At 39.4% G+C, this 25877-nt stretch overlaps 1 protein-coding gene across 1 annotated transcript; it reads right to left on the minus strand.

Moving 5' to 3' along the window:
- Positions 1 to 2495: 2495 nt before the first annotated feature.
- On the minus strand, positions 2496 to 14228 carry LOC115810234 (neuronal acetylcholine receptor subunit alpha-2-like). Its single transcript, XM_030772162.1, has 7 exons — positions 13702 to 14228; positions 12912 to 13012; positions 7500 to 7651; positions 5760 to 5804; positions 5448 to 5557; positions 3231 to 4392; positions 2496 to 2621 (listed from the first exon to the last, which is right to left on the minus strand). The coding sequence occupies exons 1-7, from the start codon at positions 14226 to 14228 to the stop codon at positions 2496 to 2498; spliced, it is 2223 nt and encodes a 740-aa protein (XP_030628022.1).
- Between the last annotated feature and the right edge of the window lie 11649 nt (positions 14229 to 25877).

Raw genomic sequence — 25877 nt, forward strand, 5'->3', positions numbered from 1 at the left:
AGACATAGTTCTGCTCTATAAGCTCACTGTGGGCAGACTGACTGACCCATGTCCAGACTGCTACAACCCGAAGAGGCATGTGTGCGTCCTGCTTTAAAGATTATACGGCTTATTATGGTCTTGAAAGTCTATCAACTGTGAACAAGCCCAGTGTAAGCCCATATCTCAGCTTATGAAAAGACATTATTAGTTCATTGTACCATTTCAGTCCTAGAATATTCTTTGTCTCAAGACTTATTCAGCAGCATGGCATCATAACAAAATGGAACAATGCTACTGTCAGTTTCAAAGGATCATGGACACATGAATCCACACTGTAAAGGCAAACATCGCTTAATGTAACATAAAAACCAAGAGTGGTCAAATTCCCTGGGAATTGGAATGATTTCGAAAGGTTTATCAAAACAAATTTAATTTGAACTATTGTCTAAACTCTTTTTTTTGGACTACTTGGAATGGAGGAATCTTCATTCTTCTGCTAATGAATGACTAAACATTGCATTTCAGTACAGTCCACACATTTCCCCTTCCACTACACACTGGCAAAGATTAACTTATGTGTATCATAAAGTTGTAATTTTTCAAATAACAAGTGTGTATGTCAGCAGATGCCATGATTCATAAAATCTAAATTGCACATGACATAATGATGAGCTATGTCTTTTATTAGTAATACCTTCTATGAGAGATTAATTACAGTTTGATCTGTAAAATGGAAAATTGAATACATGTCATTATAGACTGTCTTAAGTGGTTATGACAGCTGATTTACATTTGAAGGACATGATAATATCAGGTTGATATTACAAACTTCAGGTTAGGTCCAAATTAAGTACAAACTGCTGGATGCCAATATGTCTGCTCTATGTCTGTGTTCCTCTCCAAATTTAAGTTGTCTTAACTGGTTAGTAAATGTATGTTTTTTTCCATAGAAAAGAGGTTTATATCTGTGAAGACTACATAGCAACGCAAATGTTTTAATATAATTTTTTTGTAGAACATTACAAAAAAAACATACTATATATTCGTCATCTTTAGGCACCATGCTGTTTAAATAATGTGAAAAGTCTTAATTCATGAGGGAGGAGACAAGAAAAATTGCTGAGATTATTCGTGTGGGTTATAATGTATAAACTCAACCCAGACCACAGAAACCCACATCCAGTGCTCTATCAGAGATCCAAGCAGAGACTGGCACCAAGTCCTTCAAACGAGAAACAAATCCCTCTGCAAATCAGGCCCTTCTGGTGAAGCAATTTTTCTTTTGCAAACTTATTAAACTGTCTCAGATGTTTTATACTGAAGTTCACATCATTTGGAGTAGCAGATTGTGAGCAAAGGTTCATGGTACACGGGCAACAATTCCTCGAAGTTTTGTCACCTAAATTAAAAAAAAAAAATGACATGGTTGTGTCGGGGCCCATATAAAATGTTTAGCAGGCTTTTTAGAAATAACACGTTTCATGGGGGTTTTTTTGAAAGTGTGGGAGTGTGTTGACTATGTGTGTACAGACACATAGAGGCTGCACACAAATGGAGAGTTTCTGTCAAATCATTTATAATATGATTTATAATATGAGCGTATCAGCAAATAGGACACGATGGTCATCCATAACACCTCATTTTGCCGCTGGTTCGCGTGGACCTTGATGTTTGCTTTTTGTACCTACATTTAGATAAAATATATCCTTATGTAGTTCTGCCGTACATCCAGTGCCCTTTGTCAGTTCTGCTCATGGAGACCAAATAATGAGCCATCCTCTTTTGCACCTGTGCCCCCACACGTCAGGAAATGACTCTGACAGTATAAATATGAACAGAAAACTCTAAGAAAGCTTCTGTCCCCCTTCTTCAGACACCCCTCTACAGTCTTGTGCTATTGTCTGTCCAAAGGTCATCTCTGCATATCACACATCTTCAGCCATAGGAAAAGGACAGTGGGGCTGTAGCCCTGCGTGGTGTGTGTGTGTGTGTGTGTGTGTGTGTATGATTGTTAGATTGCCTTTGTAGGGCTATTTCAGGATATGTGACGCACCCTTAAAATTTTACTCATCTTTGAGATTAGTGGTCCATGACATGCAAAGTGAGATGCCAATATCACATGCTCCTCTTTTTTGTCAGAAACTTGTCAAGTAGATTAAATTGTGTTCTTTACAGTTGTCAGTTTTTATTAGAAGGCTTGTATTTGTGGCTAACCAGTTTTATTTTTTGTACATTTGTTTCCATAATAGCGTCAGAACATCAAGACATTTAGATGAACGCCTCTACTTTAGCTCAGGCTTATGTTTAGTTCCCAGTAACGAGTCAGGTCCTCGGAGCTTTGAGTGAGACGTTCCCTGTCCATCAAGGAGAAAATCCAGTCGTCCCTGCGTGATGGTGGTTTTCTGGCAGTCCTTGTGACAGGACACAGCATCTTTATGTGGATCCTGTGTGAGTCAGCCCGTAATGAAAGGTCCTTTTTTTTTGCAGTATGTGACAGTGTGTGTGTGCCAGTCTTAAATCATACCTGCCAGCCATGGTGGTAGGAACAGGCCAATCGTTCCTAGCAGGCACACTATGATGAACATCCATAGAAAGATCCGGTCAATCACCATGGCAACGTACTTCCAGTCCTCTTTCACCTGTGTAAAAAGAGAGGGAACAGAGAGGAAAGGAGGAGCAAGCTTAATTTACAGGTGGTTTGGTCTTCTCTTTTGTAATTGCTCTATGTTTAGCACTGATTGAGTCTTTACATTTATGACATATGATTCCATATGTGTGAATTCGGAGTTTGGGTGTACATCCCTGGTCCCATGGTGTATAATGTAATTTGGCACACGAAACTCTCCTTTCAAGCCTGACAATCAGTGACCAGAAAGGTTGTGCCAGACAATGATTCCCAGCTCTAGAGGGGTGTACTTCAAAGAGGGATCTCTTAGCCATAAAACAGCAAGTCAGAAATCAAGAGCTTTTTCTCCTTGAGATTAAGGCTAACTGAGAAATCTTGTAGTAAACACCATAATCCTTGAGGCTCACTATAAAGAATATTTTTGTTGTTGCACTGATTAAACTTGTTCATTAATCACCAAATCTATCATTGGTAAAATAAGGTTCATTAGCGCTCAGCAAGAAAGGAAATATGTGATCAAGAACGGGCTGCAACAACAATGTGCAGCTGGTAAACTGGTTTTATGCAGTTGCCAATGCATAAGAAAACAAAACAACGCTTGGATTTGCGCGGTCACACTCACACTGAAATCAGCATCTTCTGCTCTCAGGTGATCTGCTATGTAGAGCACTCCCTCCAAGGCCTGCAGGACACTGGGGGATAAAGTGAGTCCTGGGTTATCTGACAACGGACTGTCCACCTGGGCAGGTCTCTTTGTGGCATTGGCCCTGCTCCCCAGCTGCCTGTTAGCCATACCTATCTCTAGTCTAGTGGAGGGGCCATGCTTCTGCTGCGGTGGGGGTGTTGAGCCAGGGGGACGGGGCGAGGGTGGGCGGAACGAGAGAGAAAAAGTGGACGACAACGTTCCGAGCTCCAGGTCTTCGTAACAGCAGTGCCTCCGTAGCTCCTCCGCCGGCATCTCTCCGGAGAACCAACTCGCAGACGTGCTTAAGCAGGAGGCGGGAGCCGGGCCGACGGCTCGCGACGCCGAATCCCGCTGGCGCCGTAAGAGAAACAACCTCTGGCGCCGTCGGCTGTCGGGCGCGGGCCTGCGCATGAACAGCCAACGCGGGATCAGGTCCAGAAATACCGAGTGCACCCAGCGAGGCATCTTGTGCGTCCCTGGCGACCGGTGGTGCACATTCAGCACAAACACGGTTATGACGATGGAGAGAGTGACAAAGATCATGGTGAAGAGCAGGTATTCACCAATGAGAGGGATGACCAGCGATGTGGATGGGATGATCTCTGTGATGAGCAAGAGGAAGACAGTAAGGGAGAGAAGAACAGAGATGCAAAGTGTGATCTTCTCTCCGCAGTCAGATGGCAGGTAAAAGACCAGCACGGTCAGACAGGAGATGAGCAGACATGGAATGATGAGGTTGATGGTGTAGAAGAGAGGAAGCCTGCGGATGATGAAGTAATAAGTAATGTCCGGGTAAATCTCATGGCAACAGTCGTATTTTTTGGTATTGTAGGTTCCCACTGCGTTGATGATCGCCCACTCCCCACTCTCCCAGTAGTCTTTCAGGTCCACCGTGTTCTCAATACGCTCCAGGTCGATCTTAGCCTTGTCGTACGTCCAAGAGCCAAATTTCATCTTGCAGTTCTGCTGATCGAATGGAAAGAAGGTGACATCTATGCTGCAGGAGCTCTTGTAGATGGCAGGGGGTACCCACCGTACTTTACCCGTGTAGAAAAGGTGGGCTTTGGTCATATGGGTTACAGCAAATTCACCGTCTGCACTGAAAGGGTAGATGAACATTAGGTAGGTCAGTTACGGTTGAATCAGATTGATTCATAACATAAATATGTAATTCCAGAAAGAGCTATTCTTGAGTAGGTTCGGAATGAACCACCTTATTTAAATATTACACATGAATATTGATTTTATACGGTAACCATTCATGTATTATGTATGCATATTACCGAAAAGATGTCGTAAAAAAATATCTTTACAAAGAAGACACACACTTTTAAAGCGTTCTTTACTGGAACACTGTTACATTCACTGTACTTAGACTACACATCCACTAAAAGCAGGTCATGATTAGGCCATAATAAGGACAAAAATAGTACCTGAAAAGTAAAGTGCACTTTTGAAAAATAAACTTCAGTAAAGTACTGTTTCGTAAGAGTAGCTGACAGTCAGATCTTTATCTTTAATGTACTTAAGTTGATGAAATGTGTGCTGCCTGGCTAATCCAATCAGTATTACCATGAGCTGTGACAGTAATTGTAGCTAGCTGAGGAGATAATAAAGAGCTCTTATCGATGCATCTGCCTGTCATTTTCCTTAAGCAGATGCTCCTACGCCAGCCGTGACTCCTCAATCCAGGCCGACTGGAGCAAACTAATTATACGCCTATTTACAGAGGCTCAAGTGACTACTTCAGGACAATAAGTAGTGAGCACATGCATCATAATCTGCCACAGGGATATTCTACTTTTAAGCAATTATATGAAATGCATGACCAGCTGAGAGCACTGAGAGCAGTGACATTAACTTTCCAGTAGGTGGCAGTCAACTTACATATTTTTAATGGCCCTCTTCCTAAAACAGTGCCATGAAGGTGGCATTGTATTACAATGACAATAAAATAGCTGATGACCAAATTTCACGTCTGGGACACTTGAAGGTACCAACTCAGCATTTCAAATGTTCTACACAGCATTTTGAGTTGACATGTATTATCCTCTGTCTAAACGTCTGTAGTGACACAAACAACCTCCTCAAAGCCTTTGCGCTGGAGTGTGATATCACTTTCCCAAACCTCTGTGTCTGTTAGAACTCACTTACTTATTGTAGAGGACAATGTCTGGGACCCAGATGAGTTCTGACGGTACTCTGATAGATGTCACATTGTCGTAGTCTGACGGCCTCCATCGCAGTTTGTAATCATTCCATTCCTGGAGGAAGTGACAGCAGGCAATGATGTATATGTGATGTATATCTTTTCTTATTTCAAAATCTTAGTATACACATTGAGTATTGAAACTCTGATCTTTTTTATTTCTGTGTAAAATATATATGAATATGCAAAGGGAATATCAATTTTTCAATTTTACTATTACACAATGAATTAAATGTGAGCTTTGACAATGTACACACCTGTTTCAGCCATACATTGGTAGTCATCATCTGGTTTTTCTCATCCTACAGCGAGGAGGGAGAGTGTGAAAAAAAAAGAGAGAGGAAGGAGAGAAGAGGATGATAAGATGAAAGAACAGTCTGGGTTCCGTCCAGGAAAACGCCTTTGATTGAGACAGGTCGCACTGACCTAACAACTGAGCACAGCGGCATCTTAACTTTAATATCCTGATGGATAAGAACTCTTCAGCAAAAAACAAATGATTCATCAGGACCGTAAAGTCTTTCAGTATAGTTTCAGAAAAGTTCTTGTTCTTGCCCTTTTAACATCATTGGTCACATTAATGAAGGGTAGGTTAGCTACCAATTCAAGTCTCAACTGAACTAAAATAAGATCATAATAATAATAAAAAAAAAATCAGTGCATTTCTTTTTATCTTGAACAAATCTTGGTATGAAACTAGTTCTTGGACAAGCCTTCAGTGAAGACAAGTCTTACTGTGCTCTGTAAGTGTAAAGAGGAAATATGGATACACTTAATGGGAATATTTAGAATCTCTTTGATTGGAAAGAGCGTGACTCTTCTGTTGATTGTCCTCGGCAACAAAGGTTACACTTCTAAATATAACTGTAGACATGAGCTGCTGTGTGTAGGAGTGAAGAATGGAAAACTCAGCCAGTCTCTGTGCTAAAATTTGTTTTCGACTCATGATGGAGAGCCACAAACTAGATTCAAACTCGTGATGGAATGCCACAAACCAGATTAAGAGTCAGATTAGCTCCTTCTTACGTTTTTTTATTCTTTCATTTCCCTAACGACAACTTAACAAAGTTCCAAGAACTATCTATACCCTCACTAAGTGACGAGTGGTAAGTCTGACTGGGGTAAGTGTACACACAAACCGAAGCGACATAACTTTTCTTCCCGTATCTTGGTACATTTCACTGATCTTTATCCCACATCTGGTAGTATTTCTAACATTGTAAATATTTGGCCCATAGAGGCAGAAATGCTATCTTTTAGCACCATTTTCCAAACAGTCCTGCCAGTGAAAAACAAGGTAGATTATGTAGAGCACCGAATACACTGTAATTATGGACATTTTAGTCGACAAACATCGCAGCCAAAGACAAATTTTGCCTTCAGAAAAAAATCATACCAAAACTTTTTAAACAACAACCACTGAGCAAATTCATTTAGCGAAGAAAAAAAAAACACCTCTTAAAATTGTCTAACAGGAGAACTGTGGTCTGAAATGACTGTCTGTCTATGGCACTCTGCCTTTATGAGCTTGCATATCCTCAGCAAACTTTGACAACTCAGCAAGACATGTGAGATGATCTTGTGTTGCGCAGTGCCAAACATTCACTCAGTAAACTTTAATTTATGGTCATTTAGCAAAAACAATTCAGGTCCATTGCATGTCAAAGACTCTTTGTGAAGTCTGTGGTAACCTGATGCTGGTATCCTAACCTGACCCAGCTTCATTTAAATGGTTTGACAGATCCTGTGCTTATCCTGAATCTGTTAGGCTCACATGTTTCGAATGACCCCTGACTGATTCCTGACTGATTCCTGATCCAAGAGCCTCAGTGCCCAGACAAATAGCCTACTCCTGTGAATTTCTGAGCTCAGGTCTCACATAAACCCTGCTAAAGTTTTCCTCATGCTTGTAATAATATACACTGTCAAGAGTGTTGCATTTCCCATTCTTTGTTTTCTTTTGTTCTTTTCTTTTTCAGGAGAATACTGACACTTACCACATCAATCAGTTGGGCGATGGAGAGGCCAAACTTGACAATTACTACATCTGAGGTGTTGGGCACGGGTCTGGACCACTTGTTGTAGCCGATGAACAGCTTTTTGAAGAGTTCATCCTCAGCATGCGAGTGTGTCTTGTCATAACAGGAAACTGCAAATTAAGGAGAAGAAATGAGTCATTCCTTTATTACATTAGTAACTGTTGCAGCATTGTAGCATTAGCAGAAATGCTTGGCCCCAAACCATCAAGTATGGCTTACCTGTAAATGAATGAAAGAAAAAGTAAAACGTTTCATTCAGTTATGGGTAAATAAAAAATAAATAAATGAGAAGTAGCACTTCTTTTAGAAGTAATGTCATGCTCTGTGAAATTCACCTATTCTGAACTAGACAAAATGTTACATGGATTATAAGGCTTCAATATGTAGACAAATCAAATGTTTTATTGGGTGAAAAGCGGCACCCAACAAGCAGAGTGTTGTTTCTGCTGAAATGACCCCTTGTAATTCCCCCACCTGGCATTTGACATGTACAGCTCTCATAGGTAGGCTGTATGAACTCGAAACAAGGGTTAAACACAGTTTAATCCCTTTAAATTACAATTTCATTATCCTATGATGAGTGCTGAAATATTCCCGCTGAACAGAGAAAGAAGGGAAATAGGACACTGTCCAGTTGGTTCGCTGCTTTAGAGTGCACCAACGTGCAACTGTTAGATTTCTTTAAAAATTAATATTCTACATCATAGGCAGAAAAAGAGAACTGAAATGTATATTTGACACTCGTGCGAATAACTATAACATCGTCCTATTGCTCTCATTACTATTTTACATTCATCACTATGCAATTTATCATCAAATATGAAAGATTCATTTTAAATGATTAAAACTGATATAAATTATTTTTAAGAGGATCTACGCATGAGCTGTCCCATGTCCCACTTTGTACTATAATCAGAGTATGTTTGTTAGCCAAAGAAATTCTGCTATATTAACCACTCATGATGTCTCTTGTGTGTTTTATTGGCACTCAGTCATGGAGATGCCTCCTCAATAACTTAAGGTCATGCATCCTCTAAATGAGAGTGGTATAGTCAAACCCTTAAGTCAGCAGTAACTGATACAAACTCACTATTAAGTAGATGGGAAAGGCAAGAAGTTTGATTTTTAGTGATGAGAGAGAAGAGGCCAGTTATGGATTTGAGATCATGCTTACAGACAACACTGGTGGCATATCACTGGAACATTAATTAATTAACAGATTCCATATCTAGATCTGCAGATTATGCTTTTTAATTACTCTCATTAATTCCTTTCACATTGCCACAATTAGTTGCATCGTTATCCTGAGTTTGTCAATTGTTTTTCATTGATTAAATCACTAGGATTTTCATCTTAATTTTTCGTAACATTGAATGCAAAAGCTCTTCTCTTCTTATTTTTTTTTCATTATCAACATAACTTTCAGCATTGTACTATAATTAGAATTGTTTTTACTGCTTAGGCCTCTCAGATACTTATTTTAACACTAGATTTTTATGAACTTTGAAAGTTGTTTTCTGTAAGTAGGACAACCATTTTTACTACACCCCCCCCCCCCCGCCCCCCACACATATACACATGACATATCTAGCCTCAGCTACAACCCACTCCACCACCCCTGCCCAAGCCCCAACATCTACAATAAATCGGCACAAGTGTCCTTGCTCCCTAAGTTGGACAATTCAAGTCTAAATTTTGAGCTGAGGTGGCATTGAAACCCTACATTAATAGGGCAGTTTTCATCCATAGAACATGTCAGGTCAGGATGCTACACATCACAAGAGCTCTGTGAATGTCAGTGTCTAGCACTTAGCTCCCTTGTAGCTCTCACTTACTGATGGCTTATCTATTACTGGACAGTGAATCAGACTCTAGGGGAATACCACTATGTCATTCGAAAATCAATGTTAACATCTGCCCTGGGAGTTATGGTCAGTTGAATGTACTTTAAAACCTGAAGATATCTGAGTTTTTCAGTCTCTACACTGTGACCACTGAAGAAAGGAGAAACGGAGTCCCCTAAAAGATTAGGAATCATACATCTGTGAAACCCTCCTTCCCCTTGGTCAAATTAAACATGAGAAAAATAAGTATACTCTTCTACCTCATCTGTCTCCTCAAACCTCGTGGATTGACCATTGACATAAAGGAAATCTGCCTTCATTCATGATTAATCATGCAGTCTGATTTGATGAGGCTTCCTACACCGTGCTTCAATTATGCACACCCCACATGTGATGCCAGCTCTGTGCAGATGTTCTGGAGTCTGTCAGAAAACAGTACAGACCAGGTGGAGGGACTGACAAGAGCCTTCTAGTGAGTTAGATCAAAGCCACATATCAGGAGAGAACTTAAATGAGATGACACCCCGGTTCTTCAAGGCCATCCATGAATCGTGTCTTGGATGATGTCCAGCACAGTAGACGTGCTAAAGCCACCCCACAAGCATGCATTTTGCTGGGAGCAGGTGGGGAGTCTAAATGCAGTCAGCAGCCATGCTGCTTCAGTCAAACTCTTTCAAGCTGGTGATAATGTAGGATGTAGGATGTCCAGATATTTTGTTAAAAAAGAGGGAAAACATATACATATGTAGAGTACAGGAGGGTACATTTTAGAAAGTTTTCCCTCTGAAGTCAAAGTGAAAAGTAAGAAAACACTCAGTCAGTCAGCCAGTCAGCTGCGCTGGTCAATCCGAACTGCCAAATTTCTCCCTTAAAGAACTTTTAATTTAACTGACTGATTCAGGCACAGTAAGGTACCTCCACAATACTTAAATCAAAGCATTAGGTTTTTAAACCTGCAAGGTTCATTCTAACGCGTAAAATTCTGTTTTAAAGAAATAGCCCGCTCGTCTGCTCTTTGAAAATTTTTATTTGAAAATTTTGTTATGATCATTTTTAAACCTTGTGATTTCCTAAAAAAAAAAATTCCTGACGTAGAGCCTATTAGTGCAAATCATACAGCACGACAAAACGAAGCTCAACTTACCTGACAGCCATAAGAATAAAGAGAATAACGCGGTCCTCGGATAGAACAGGTGATGGAAAACGCGCTCCATAACCTCTAGAGTGACTTCCACTGTGACCAAAGAGCGCGCTGAGGAAACTGGGTTTTCTGTGATGTTACATTAACGCCATACCTACGAAGAAATGCTCAGTACTATGATCTCGCTCAGAAAGAGAGTCATGTTTTTTTTCTGTTACAGTACCTCGTCTGTCACGGGGCGGGTGTTACACGGGCAGTGTGATGCTTTTCGATAGACAGTTCGCTTTGACACAAACAGTTTCTGAAGGTGATCACATATTTTTACGTCGTTCTCAAATAATCCAAGCCTCTTCAAAAACGCTACACGTGTAAATCTGTTAATGTGGTATAAACGTTAGGCACCATTATCCAGAAGGCTGCGGTCAAACATAATAATTTTTTAAGCAGTGAAATGTATTCAGTTTCCTCCAGTCTTTGAGGCTCGTGAAAACTTCAACCCTCGATGAATGATCATTGTGTAGTAATACACACTGAAAAGCATAAGCCGGCTGCCACCTGTTAAAGGCTGAATTCAGCAGTAAAAAGTTTTTCTTTTTTCTATGGTGAAATGCCGTTGTTTAGAGCGATCTGACAGAGTGAAATCTTAACTGTATCGGTGCAACTCCTGTCGCAGTTCTCTATAGACCAGTCTTCAGTTACTCTCAGCCATCCAAATACCAACTGATGCGGTAATACCGCGCACCCACAGAGACTGACCGGGCGTAGCTTTGTTTCTACCTATGAACTGCTTTACTCGGCACTATCTGCCACGCCAAAGTGATGTCAACCAGAATAGGAGGGACCAGAGCTTCTCTTGAACTGTCTTTCGAGCTTTCCATCAACCGCGAACTCATGCCAGGATAACACAGTGTACTGCTGAAAGAAGTATCGAGCAGGACCTAGTTTAATATTTATGCACGTATTTGCATACACATATAACATGCACTGCAAAAGGAGGGAATGGAATTTAAATAATGGAAAATAATGAAATTACTAAAACAAACAAATAAATAAATATGTTGTGCTTGCATGGCCTTTTTTTTATTTATTATTTATTTATTTATTTTTTGACAAAATTATAACCGCTCAAAACACAGGTATTTCTTGAGAAAGGAAACTGGTGGAGTGCAAGCGCCTCAAAACACCAATAGAGGGCAGAAAAGTTAAATATACCAGCTGAGAATGTACTACTCAGTTAAGAAGAGGTGAATTTATTATTATTGGGACAACTGTTTGAAAGAATCTTCATTGTAAGGTTGTTCATCTGTGCTGTTGTTATTTTAATATTTGACTCTCATCACTCTCAGAGTGTATGGCAGTAAACAAACCAAAAAGATCCTGTGAGCACACCGAGTCCACACAGATGGCCAAGTCTTTTTAATATGCTCAGATATGTATTCTCCAAGACAAACATCATAGATTTCAAGACATTATTTCATCCATATTTATAATATATACATTTACAATTGTACTACTGTATACATAAAAGACATGAAAGGTATTTTTTTAACAATGTGTATAATCGGGAGCAATTTGCTTCTCTCTCTCTCTCTCTCTCTCTCTCTCTCTTTCTTTAATAAACACACACACACACACGCACACATATATACATACACCCTCACTTGCATGCTCAAAGCACTTATAAGCATAGATAAATAAATGTGTACAACAGCTAGCTGCTTGTGCGATGACTCCGTTGTTGACATGCCTTTTTAAAAGGGGATATGAAGCTAAACGTCAATTGTCCATTTTATTATTGAATAAAATAGATTAAGAGGACAGCTTAACACAGTAGAGCTTGTGCTACTCTTTCAGACCACTCAAATTTATGTAAGACATTAAGATGTAAGAATTTTCCCTCTTGAATCCTTCGGTTCACGCTGCTCCTGCTGCCCATATGTCTCTCTAACAGCAGGACAACTTGACCATGACACTGAAGCTGCCTGAGAAAAGGTGCTCTCTACACATTCTTGTTTGCTAAAGGATACTGAGCATACTGATGGACAAGTAACTGACTTCTGTCGTAACAATACAAAATTCATTTCTTCATTTGTGTATCGTCCTTTTTACCTGAAAAAAATTAAGCTAGAAATTTCATGCCAAAGTGCCCAATGGCAAAAATATTAATTTCTTTTAAAAATGATAGGAATTGGGAATTATTTCCAAGTCAGCTGTATTCAAATGGTGATCACAAAATTTAACATTACATTTACAGCACAGCACATGTGCGATGAGTCTCTGATTTCCGAAGAAAATGGATGAGAGGCATGTCAGAGTTTGAATCTTTCTCTGGGACAATGAGACTATTTTAGCGGGGTGCTTTCATATTCTTTCTTTTCTGCCCACCAAGCTCCACATGCAACGCCCGAGAAGAGCTCTCTATTCGACTGGCGACGTCTGCTGTGGCACGGAGCATTTCCGCAAATACTTTAGACTCCTCTTTGATCCTTTCAAAGAGAGAAAAGAAATAGACAAAACATAAGCAAAAGAGAGGAAAAGAAAATTTGGCAGGAGTGAGCTCCAAGTAACCCAGAGAATGTTCCTTACATCAGGGGCCTCAAAAGGGGGCAAAGAATCTACATTCCCCACTAGCAGACCTGATGGAAAACCCAGAGATGAGGGACAAAGCAAAACTCTGACCGTTATTCTACTGTGAAACCTGGGCTTCCTTTCTATTTAACTTCTTCAAGACTACTTATTGATCAATTAATGAATTAAATTTTAACATCATTGTATTCATTGCTTCGTCGCCATAGTATTTGGTGATGGGAAATATGCTATAAATTTGCAATATCTGGATTTCTTACAAAAACTGCATTGTGTGTGTGTGTGTGTGTGTGTGTGCGCGCGTGTGCGTGTGTGTGTTTCTGTGTCAAGTATAGCTTATAGAATTATCCTCAGCAGACATCTTCATGTCATGAATTTTCATCCTCAAATATTAACATTTCCTGAACTCATAGCACTGATACACTTGAATTATTTAAATGTGGTGATGTTTTCAAGTTGAAATTAAGAGATTTGTTTTCTCCCAGATCAATCTCTCTTAGAGCCAGTCTAAAGTTCAAGTTATTCTCCATCATGTCAGCAATTTCCCTCAAGGAATCATGTCAGCAAATTCCGTAAAGGAGTTACTCACTTCTGAATCCCTGCCAGCACCTCCAAGATGTCCCCCTCAAGTTGACTCTCCAGCTCTTCAGCTACTTTTTTCACTACACCATCACAGCTGAGGTGATCCTCCTTGATGCCAATAATATTCTCCTGAATTACCTCCTCATAGCGCTGATCTCCCATCTCCGCCCCTACAAACTGAACCAAGTTCTCCATCACGGCCTGATTTCCATGCTGGAGAGTCTTGAGATAGGCCAGCTCCTCCATGTAAGCCCGTGAATAACGGGAAGTGGCTTGGCTTGTGCTGAAATGAACAGCACAATCATCACTGTTTGTCTGGGGCAGGACCTGGAACTGTGTATCTTGCCAGCGTCTGCTCCCAGTTCCAGCTGGATCATCTCCTACCACATGAATAGTGTGAGCTGACGTATTGCCATTTAGTACAGAATCTAGTTCATCACCAGATCCCCAGTCCCCACCATCACCACTCTGGCAATGGGCTGGGATTACCGTGGCAACATACAGTAAGGTTCCCAGAGTCCAGTAAAGCCACATGATGACCTGGGAGAAAGACAGGACAGACAATGAGTGCCCCCAGTGCTAAACATGTGCAGCTCTCTCACAAGTTTGTCACAATTACAGGATTGTACTTATAAATAATCACATGCTGATACAAAGATCAATCTTCATTTTGGATGCGAAAATATTTACAAAGAGAAGAGCAAAATAGTTTTTGACCAAAATTACTTCGACATCTTATGTGTTACTTCCTAACCTGGCAGAATGTACACTGGAAAGGTATAAAAATTCACACGTTCTCCAGAAGTTATAAGGATATGAAAACTACCACGTGCAAATCATTAAGTCCGTAAAACTGAACAAATTATAAGAACCAGTAATCTTCATCACCGCAAACAAACATGTCTACACATAAAATACAGGAAGTCTTTAACAACCAGAACATTCATGATTGAGCCATGATATAAAAGAGGCTCAATCATGAGACTGAAACGCCGTCTGTTTCGTGTCTGCTAGTCTTCTACTCCCTGTCTGATGCCCACCCACCCCTCCCCCCATGATCCCCAGGAGCACAGAGCTGGTGGTCCAGCCAGAAATTCTGGGGATTCTCTTATCTAAATCCAGACTTCTTGGAACTGGATACGGAGAAAATGACATCATCTGTGAGACTATACACAAACTCCTAAACTTAGAAGAAACCTCTAATTGCCTCATTAAAACTTTCAGAAAAATCTGTCTGATGTTTTTCAGAGGTTATGAGAGGCCAAATAATGAAATGAACCAGTTATATTTGTACTGTTATATACAGTGGTTTTTTTTTGTTTTGTTTTGTTTTTTACCACCGCCGGGACAAAGGCTTAGCGAACCTAAACACTTTTACAGTCTCTCCGAGGCTCATGAAGGTATGCTTACTGCAGGTGTGTGTGTGTGTGTGAGTGTGTTGAGGACATTCGCATTTGTAAGAAGCAACATCTGATCTGCTAGAGAGTGTGGAGGTGTTTGTTCAAGTTGTCAGGTTGTTCATGGTGACTTCATCCCCTACCACCTTCTCCTAAAAATGCGGCTTTAATATCTGCACAAAACTTCAGTGACAAAGAGAGAAAAATACCATATCCCTGATTTGTTGTGATAATTATAACATTGGTTGGACTGTCTATTAACTTGAGACAGTAAAAAAAAGCCATGCAGCCTACCCCTTGGGTAGAATGAAACAGAGATGTTGGGCTTTGTGCATTATTGGGCAAACACACACAAACACACGCACAAACACACATACACAACCACATTCACACACACACACATGCACACACACACCAAAATGTGGTTCTGTACACAAATACACAGTGTCTTTAACTCACATCCTGATTAAAATCTGTTCACCCATTCTTCAGCTTGTGCCTGGTGAGTGCACACACACTGTCTAACCCCAAAGCGCCTCAACACTCATAAGCATCTGGAAACTAGTGTAACTTGAGAGGTGTCTGTGATGGTATGCTGAACTGCACTTTTCTGCCATCTGAGAGTATTTGGGTTTTGTGGCAAAGCAAAAAATATCAGTTTTCTCTGCCTAAAAACAATTGTTGCATTTAATTTTCCTCCGTGTAACTGAGCCAAAGCTGACCATCTCTTTGGCGCATTTTTGATTTATTTCAAAATTTTTAGATGTGTATGAAAAAGCAATCGTATTTGTTGCCCTTACTTCAAAACATTCAGACCTGTGGCGTTCTACCGTTCTACTCATGTGTGTAAAAACAAACAAACAAAACTTGCTTGGCGCGTGAGTCCTGGTTTCGGTTAGAGGAAACGGTGACCTCAAACATTCAGGCTAAGGCAGCAATTCTAAACACGCGCCTTCAGACTTCATCCAGTCATAGAGTCTTAGTGCTGTACACAGCGAGTATGTGGCTTGGTTTTTGCTGATTGACGTGTGTTCCTAAGATGGTTGATATCATCTGCAACTCTGCAGACTGTCTCCGTATTTAATGAATGTCTGCTCAGCAATGCATGCAGAAATGAAAGCAATCATCTATTTCTCATTTTGTCATAGCTAAATGATTGAGTAGGTCTAGCTTGTGGAATTTTTAATTTTGGGAGATTTCTTATTTAAATGTGCGCTATTGAATTTTTAATAAGATACAATGCCTCCAAAGTTCAACAAGAATATGTTTAGTTTTGAGTACAAACAAAGTAGAACTTAGCTAAAGAAACAACGAAACATAAGAAAAAAGCTTTGCAAGTTTCCCGGACTGTTACAGAGGAGAAATCATGCCCTAAATGAATCATATAATTTAATGATATTTTGGGCAAAGCGGCTGGAAATGCTCATTTAGTCAATGTTAGTATTCATGTCATCTAAAACTTTGTCTCCACGTATTCAAGTTACAGTAAAAAAATAAATATTTTGAAAGAGGTCACCAGCTGGGGTCTGAGTAGCAGATCCCAGAAACAACACATTTCTGCTGTCAAATGGAAAAGTATCAAAAACAAAGACAAATGCCACACAAGGAAAACTGCATCAGGAAAGGGGAACAACAGTAATTACAAGTCAAAGTGCTCTGACAGGGACAGACAGATCAGTTACTATAAAAACACTTCTGAGCAGTGGAAGGAAGCAACACAGTCTAATGATTTGTCTCTTCACTCTTTTTCCTACATGTAGAAATGTATGTATTTGAAAAGTGCCAAATACAGCCATCAGCTAACATTTCCCGCTCTCAGTTGTTAAGCATGGTGTTGCATGTGTATTATGGGCCCCTATTTTGTGTAAATGACTGGCTCTGATTGATTCTGTTCAGGATGGACTTATGGTCCTGGAATATGAAACAATTTGAAGAGACCAGATGCACCCAGTGGTGCAGGTATTGTTGCTTTAAGATATGCCCATATTAGAAGAAGATAATGCCCCTTTATATACTCTACAACTAATTTAAGAAACATTTCATAAACACCAGGATGAAGTTGAATAACTTCCAGGGTATTTACAGACACCAGATGTAAACATCTAAACGGCCTATAAGGGAAACGACTAGTTGTAGAGTGTGGAATGGATTTCCATATTCCCCTCCTGGAGAATGATCTAATGTCTCACTAGAAATAGTTTAGAAAGTCTCTAGTCAGACATGAGATCATCTAATCAGACATCAGACATCAGAGGCAGTGAGAGAGAGAGAGAGAGAGAGAGTTAGAAAGAGTTAGAGAGACTGTATTTTTTCTTAGTAAAACTTCGTTTATGTGGTACTTCCTCTTCTTCGTGTCAGCAATATGCAACTGTTGTGAGGTCTGCAAAAAATGAACCCACAGAGTTTTACAACTGTAAAAAGTATACCCTTTGGTGAAACAGAGGATACCATTTAGGATAAGCAGAAGCATTTGGATTATTTTGACCTTTAATTTTGAAGTGGTTATGTTGTGCAGTGTTGTGCTGTGTTGTGCTACAAGCATTGTGTCCTGTCTCAAAATCAATGCCAGGTCGGCTTTAAAACCAGATGAAATGCCACTTATTTAATGTTAATATATTTATGCTTCTCAGTCCAAATAAAAGGTAACATCACGCTTCAGGCTCTGAGTATTATTGCCAAGTCTTTTTAATATATGTTTTTGTGAAAGCAGTGTAAATGTGTTTTCCTGAGACAAGTCTCTCAAACTATTCATTGATCTTGTTATTACATGATCTGTAAAAGTCCTCCTTATTAGGACACCTGTTTATAGAGATATTTTTTTAGAACGGCACTCAGATTTCATTTGGTAAAATTGCTATAAAACTGTTGCTGTGATGAAACATTTAAAACAACATCTTTCCATAAAAGTACTCATTTTAGCATCAGATGACATGAAAAAAGATGTTGTGAAAGATGCAAACCAGTTCTCCTTTATTTAAAACATTAGGCCTAAGCAGCTTCAACCAAAGTGAATGACTTTAGCAGGTGTCATGTTGAACTGCTTGGATTTGGGCATTTGTGTCAGTTGGTTCTGAAGCTGGCCTTGATTTACAGTTTGCCGGTGTGCACAGTTAGAGACTGATAAAGTATTTCCCCAGTGTATGGCATAATGACGGCAACCCTCTGCTGAGCATCACATCTGGATATTTTCTCCTGAGGAAAGCACGGAGCTTCACATTTCACATAAACTCCACAAGACACAAAGACTACACTGTGTTCGGCGTCCTAATGGGACAGACCTATGTCAGTAGCTTGTAGCTTCTCCCAAACTGTTAATGGAATTGATGCTAACAGCGTACTTTTTGATTTTAAAATCCCAATGCAAAATTAATACGTGAAGATCAAATCAAGACTTTGATTGTTAGATCAGACTGAGCTAGAAGTCAGATTGTTATGTCTTAAAAAGGTTCCGAAGTTTGAACTTCTAGTCATAGTTGTTTTTTCCATCTGCAAAATCAGCTCTCTCACTGTCTGTGCATAACAAACTGTCAAATGTAAAGGTGCCGACAAGTATGTGAACTAGGAGTCATACCAGTGTTACTGATTTGTTTTAAAGCCATAATTTCAGAGGGATGCCCGTTAAAGTAAGTTGTCCTGGCAAAAGAGTGAAAAATGATTCACCTTAAACCTTTCCTCAAATCAAAAAAGAAAACAACAACAGCAAGAAAAAAACACACAGAAACTGACAGAACTCACCCAAATCCTCAAACTTCTGACAAGGTTGACTTCTGTCAAGATTTTAAGAGCTAAAATCCCCCACTTTTGCCGTTTAGAGGCAGAGAGATGGAAGACAAATAATCAATCTGTCTCCAGCTTCATTCCACCTCAGATCCAGGGAAAGGGCTGAAGGACTTGTTGGGGAACTTCGGAGTCTGTGCCCCTCTCTGGTAACTTTTGCAGGGGGAGGGAGTGTTTTTCAAAAGGGCAGAAACTCAATGATTTCTTTCTTTTGCGTTCAAGAGGAGGAGGAACAGTAGAGAGAAAGAGAGAGAGAGGGAGTGAGAGTGAGAGAGAAGGAGAGGGAGTGAGAGAGAAGGAGGGAGGAACAAAAAGGGAGAGAGAGAGAGAGAAAGAGAGAACTCTACTACATATCTGCTGTTCTTTAGATCAGAGAGGCTGTTTTTTAATTTTTTTTAAAAATTATTTTCAGTGGCATACCCTGTTTCAATGGAAAATTAAATAAGTGTAAATGAATTACCATATGTATTATCCAAGTGTAATACACTTTTCTATTTCTAGGAAATGTCTGATTTCCAGGACATTTCTGATTATGCTGTATAATTTCAGTCAGAAGAAGAAAGCAGAATGTGTAGATTGTCAGACATTTAAAGTAGAGCCACCTGAATGTAGGCAGCGTCTTGAGGCGGTTCACAAGCCCTGTGAAGCTCTTTTATATGCAAATTGTCAACCTAAGTCACAAGCATTGTTATAAAAGTTAAGAAAATGGAAAATAAGTAATCCTAACCCATTTCTGCCATGAGCTACAACTACACAGGAGCATAAATCTCTCCTTTTGTCTTGAAACAGGGAGGAACAGGAAAACTCTCAGTGTTTTCATAGGGTAGGCAGCTATTAAGCCCCCTTCCGGTGACTGCTTTCCTCAGGCAAATCAAAGTATAACTGTCCTGTGAGAAATCATTCAAATCAATTCTTAGAAGCACCTTTTTTACTGAACTATTCAACTACTGAACTACTCATTTTGTATGAAAATCTATTTCATCATCAACCCATTTGCTTATCCAGTCATTTCCAGTTGTAACACAAAAAAATAATGTTCGAAACAGTGAATTGTTAAAGCATGGAATACTACCTGCCCCAGTGTCTGTAACTAGTCATGAGCTAGTTTCCTGCTGTGGCTTTAAATCTGTTTCCTTCCAAACTCATTCACATTCCCCTGACACACCACACAGCCAGATGGACTTCATCAGGAGCCGAGCTGGAATGAGACGAGACCTACGTTTCAACCACACGCGTGACCAAGGCAATCTTGCAAAACGAGCAGGATGACACTGTTTAGAATTGGCAGGGCATTGTTTATTTTTCCTTTTTTTTTTTTTTTTGTTTCAATCCTAGCAGGGAATTTCCTATACATCAGACCCTACAGCATTAAACGGCATGATACAGCATGGGTCTTCATCTCTGTTTCAGTGCAGATTAGAATAGAATAGAATAGAATAGAATAGAATAGAATAGAACAGAAAAACACAATTAATTTTACGTGTCATTCCGAAGTAAAATTCTGAGATGTAGTGTCAAATCCACTATCCTGAATTTTTCCATTCAGTCAGATAAGCAGGACAAAATGACATTTTTCAGGGAAGTTATTTATTTATAAGTCTATGTATTAACATGGGTACCGTGTATGTACTCTCAGTAAAGGTCTTGAAAATAATATGCGTATGTCAGTTCATTTACAGTTGAATGACAAAATGATGCAGGCTATAGGAGTGCACTGAGTCAGAACTTATCTTTTTCTCAGTACATTACTTTATTCATGATAATATCACAAACACACATATGTATTCCAAATGCCAACTGTTAACAATCATGGAGAAAAAAATACAGATTTCCCTTGAATAAACATGACATTTACTGTGAAATACAGCCTATGTTGATGACCATATACTCTCAAAAGAGTAGTCTACTGAAACTCCTCCGCAAGAGCATGTGTCTCAGATGAGAATCAAAATCCCCATTAAAATTATGTAAACAGACACAGATCACAATTACATTCACTGGGCGAACAAATGAGCTAGAGCAACATACACACACATATACACACACATATACACACACAGACACACACACACACACACACACACACATGCACACACTAAGACACAAACAAACATGCACACACACATACACACAGTGACAACATTTAACTGAAGAACCTGTTTACTTATTGTTTGCTTATTGTCAGATCTTGAATGTCAGCCATAATGAAAAACACTGAGAGGGATCTTTATCTTTATCCCTCTGTTGAATCGTGTGCTCTTCAGAGTGTATGCATGCATCTTCAAAGCATAATGAACACAAGCAAACCTGACTGTTAGCACTGAACTTGAATGATTTTTACTGCTACCTGCCATGAAATTCCTTATTTGTAAAACAGCATGCAATTAATTAACAACATCATTTGACATGACTACAATGAGAGACGGCTCAGCCAATGAGAAGAGACTTGAAAATTGTGGAGGACAAATACAGGAGAATTAACTATGGGTCAGTTTTTGCTTACATTTTCCTCATATTTGTTGTACATTTGCTAAATTGTCTTGAGGCAATTCAATACGTATCCACTACATAAGAGGGAAGGTAAAAAGTCAAACATTCAACATGAGTGCCTTTTAGATATAAAAGAAAGAGATTTAACTAGCTCCACTGTCTTTAAAATTTCTTCTTTTCAAGACCATCCTTTAAGCATAAGTTTCTGTAAACCTGCCTAGGAACACTGTACACTGCCAAAGGCATTATACTATAAAAACTGAATTGGTTTAAAGACCTCATGTCCTCATATCTGTTTTTCATCACTTTGCTTCTTGAAGTATCCCTTGAATTATCCCTATACCCAAGGCTGCACAACTCAGAGCCTTCATGTTGGACCCATAGTTTCAGGCCAGCTGTTCAGGCCATACAAGTCTCACCCCTCTCCCGTGTTCTGCATTTTAAAGTAAAGGTTACTGAAAGGGTGACAGTCATGTATAGTGTAAAGATAAAGTTGGAGTTAGGGTTACACTTAGGGCAAGTTCAAAGACACTAGAGAGTCTCCAATTCCCTGACTGTTCAAGGCTGCTGGCCGGAGAGGGTAGGCACCGTGACTCACCTGTTATTTCTCATCTTAGGAAAGTAGATTCTTTTCAAGACTAGACTTTGCGTGGATTTGCAGAAAGCTTAATTGGGGTTTATGTCAGCTCAGTCAGTGGAGTTTGTGCCACTTCATTTCAAATTAAGCTAATTAGCTCTCAGAACTAACTCAAATATGCATGTTTTTTGCTTAAGCACCAAGCAAAATTGATGTATATATGATGGACAAATAGTTTAATCTAAGTGCATACAATGGCAGTTTTGTGAAACAGATCATGATATGAAATGAAGATGAAATATAACACAAAAAATGTAGGAAGAATGTAAAATTTCGGAGCATGTCTGCAGTTCAGCTAATATACAATTTATAACTTCTATGTCCTTTTTTGTTTGTGCAACTCAGAACATTAACCTCTGTCAGATAATGCACTGGAAACTCTTTACTCACACATTTCTGAGGCCAAGGCATTGATTTATGCTAATTGTAGAAAGGTTGTTTTGGTGGAAAGATACCGCTGAGCTGGAACAGAACCAAATGGAGAATGACTTGCTGTCTTAAATGATTGTAGCTGACCGACAGATTGAAAACCTTGTTTTTAAAAGTGCTGTATAAATCACATCCAAAGTGCTTCTCTACTAACCTTGTTGGTCACTTTCATTGTTTTGTTTGTGTAACTGTGTAAGTGATGCCGAAAAGAGACAGAGGGATAAGTTTAAACTGAAAAAAAAAGCTATTGTGTCACAGATGGATCAATATCTTCAACATATTTTCCCCATGTACATTTAGGCTGTCTCTCCGTCACCAGTCCCTGGAGTCCTTATACTCACTCTGAAAACATTGCTGCAGTGACACAACAGAGGAATCTTGCTTTACATTGTCACACCTCTATTTAGAAGTCTCCCTCTGGTCCTGGAGTGAGATAGATCGTTTGTCCAAGTTAAAAGGGAGGTGGGCATTCTGTCACTATCATTCAAACCCCCTGGCTCAAACAGAAGGATATTTCAAATGAACACATATCTTATTGATTTCTTTTTCTTCTCTTTTGTTTTCTTGTTTCCTATTTCTCATGTTCCCTCCAGTATGCTACTTATACGTGATATCAAAGCAAACTTCAGTGATATGTGGTTAGATACAATATAGGGCTACAAGCTTCTCGAAACGTTTGAATCCATCCTTTCCTCGTTCATTGCCTGTGGTGTTTAATGAAGACCAAAATCCTTGATACATGATTTAAATTACAAGAGGACCTTTGATCTTCAGCATGGCCGTATATTAAAAATGTGATTTCTTCTTTTTTTGTGCTAGGAGGCTACCCTTCAAATGAATAAAAAGAGATTGCAACAGTCAAATTTGGTTCTTGCCAACAGTGAAGGCAAAGATAACCCGGGCACATAAAAGGCTTATGCTGATGATTTTCACATATAGGTTAAGAGAACTCTCACTGTTGCAGCCATGCTGAGGAGTCCTACTGCCTCTGTGTGTTTGATTTTGTTTATGTTGGATGTGTGTCATTACATGGTCTGCTTTACTTGCACTGAAAAGGTGTAATCTAACGAACATGACTTGTCAGCACCTGTGTTTTAATGATAAAAGGCAGCCGGTTCGATTCCCAGGACCAACATCCACGTCTGTGTGTCCTTGGGCAAGGCGCTTAACCCCAATGTCCAGGCGCAAGGAATGCTGCCCACTGCTCTTGCGTCTGGTGTGTGTGTTCACTACCGGTGTGTTGGAAGGGTCAAATGTACAGGACAAATTCACAGTGTGTATGTGCGATCTGTACATAACGATGCCAACGAGGGCAAACGTTTGCCCAGTGCACTGATAAAGGTGAATGCTCTGACATCTCCTCTATTTTGCACACTGAGCACATAGAGACCTAACATTTGAATAACGTAAGAGTTTGTAGTTCAGATTTTCAGTTGTCGTGAGTACGGGAATGTATGGGTACTGGAGTGTATATATGGGTATTGGAAGTGGGGTCTATTTGGGAAAGGAAGGAGGAGGTGAATCTCAGTCTAGCCTGAGTCTCAGGACAGCCCCTCCCTTGAATGTCATAACATAGTCAATTTACCATGAGAGTAAAAGCCTTGGAGATCCGTTGGGTTTGGTGAAGCATATTGATGTGGATGGTAAGGTAGGTGGCATTTTTATATCGTAGAAGATTCTAACTGGTGGGATCTGGGAGGGAAAGTGTGAAAATTCTATTCTTAAACCTTTGCTTTTTTGACATGGTGTAAGTTTGCTTGGAATACATCTTAAATTCTACAAACTAAAGTGAATAATTTCATCAGGGCAGGAAAGACAAATTCTTCAATTCTTCTTTTTTCCAAATTGTTGACTTACACAATAATTGAGGGGTAAAACTGGTGTTAAACTGGTCACTCAGTAGTGGTAGAAAAGGACAGGGCTTTCCCTCCATTTAGATGACCTTTCTTCTTCTTTTCATCTGTGATGTTTCATCTCTGATGTTTCTTTTACTGTTCTGATTTCTGGAGCAAATCTAAAATAACTATTGATCTTAAAGAAAATCATTGTGTTTTAAAACAGTTGACTTTTAAAATGACTTGTATTCCAAGAGAGCTTGACAGACTCTTTCTGTCTTGTATTCTTCACTGCCTTTTGTCTTAGGATGTGTAAGATGGAACTTCCATTACTACTGCCCAATCCAAACCGATGCACTCCCAGAATCTCACACTGGCATGCTGATCACACCTCTGTCCACTATTTTCCCAATCCTACTCAGAGAATAAAACATGTCCTTGAAGCTCAGTAAGCAGTAAGCAGTAATAAAGGGATTTCCACATATGGGTCTGAAATGAAAGGTAGCTTATACCAGGTAATAATACTCACATAGGAGAAGCACTTAGGCCTGAAATTCAATTTGTGAAGAGCCATATATTTCAAATATGGATGAGGAAGCCCCCTCCTTTTTTTTTTTTTACCAGCTAGATAACAAAATGCCCCACTGAGAACTCAAGCGCCCGGTGAATATGGTGGTCCTGAGATGGCTCTTACCCTATGTATCCCAAAAGCTTTTTGAAAATGTACCTGCTTTGTGTATGCATGTTCTGTACACCTGTATGCATTAATTTGTCAACCCTAAAAACAGCCTGAGCTGTGTTTGCCCGTCAGTTTGTTTTTCATTTTCTTGAATGAAAGCAGAAGCAGGAGCAGGGGCTGAATTTGTCATGGAAAATAAACTCTAGAGTAGACATATGAGCTTTGACAATGCTAAGAAGATGAATTTTAACAGGTTTTGTTTAAGTGCTGTAACATTTCACCTGGCAAAAAGTCCACTCAAAAAACATTTCTGAACCCTCTTTTCAGGAAAGGAACAACTGGACCAATCCTTAATAAGAGGTGTTTTGATGGTTGATTTCAGTACTCTGCATCACACACGTTATGATTAATGGGAGTTTACACCTTTCCCACTGGTGGTGCCAAAGGGCTTTAGGTCAGCATTGTTAAAACGCACTTGACTTTAAGTCATATCTTTTTCTAAATCACTGGATGACAAAGTCAGCATATTTTAGTCTTGTAATGAAATCAGTAAGTAGATCCACTATGGAGCATTCTTTATACTACACAGAAGTACTGAAACATTTTTACTGAATGGATTTCACTTCCTTGTATTTTGGTGCTACATCCCTAAAAAAATTAGGCATGTATGTCTTGATGGAAAACTGAGCTCTATTTTAGATAAAATAAATATAAAATAAATGCAAATTTCTAAATATTGGAAGGAAACAATTTATAGGCTGATATCAGGTAACTACTGAATTAATGCTTAATTAGTGCTGGCAAGTGTTCAGTAACTGTCTCTAGTAGAAACGAATAGTTATACCTGTATATTTAAATACTTTACTGTCTTAACCTTAACCCGAACTGATATTAATACTGAAAGATAAAGTTTGCCACTTTGCAGGGTTACTGCTAATG

Source organism: Chanos chanos, chromosome 4 (assembly GCF_902362185.1).
Source record: "Chanos chanos chromosome 4, fChaCha1.1, whole genome shotgun sequence".
Classification (NCBI taxonomy): Eukaryota; Metazoa; Chordata; class Actinopteri; order Gonorynchiformes; family Chanidae; genus Chanos; species Chanos chanos.

Coding starts and splice junctions, on each gene's coding strand:
- LOC115810234 (XM_030772162.1), bottom strand. CDS start 14,228: ATGTGGCTTTACTGGACTCTGGGAACCTTACTGTATGTTGCCACGGTA. Junction 13,013..13,701: donor GTGCTGGCAGGGATTCAGAA/GTGAGTAACTCC, acceptor TCTCTTTGAAAG/GATCAAAGAGGAGTCTAAAG. Junction 7,652..12,911: donor GGCGTTGCATGTGGAGCTTG/GTGGGCAGAAAA, acceptor CTTAATTTGCAG/TTTCCTGTTATGACAAGACA.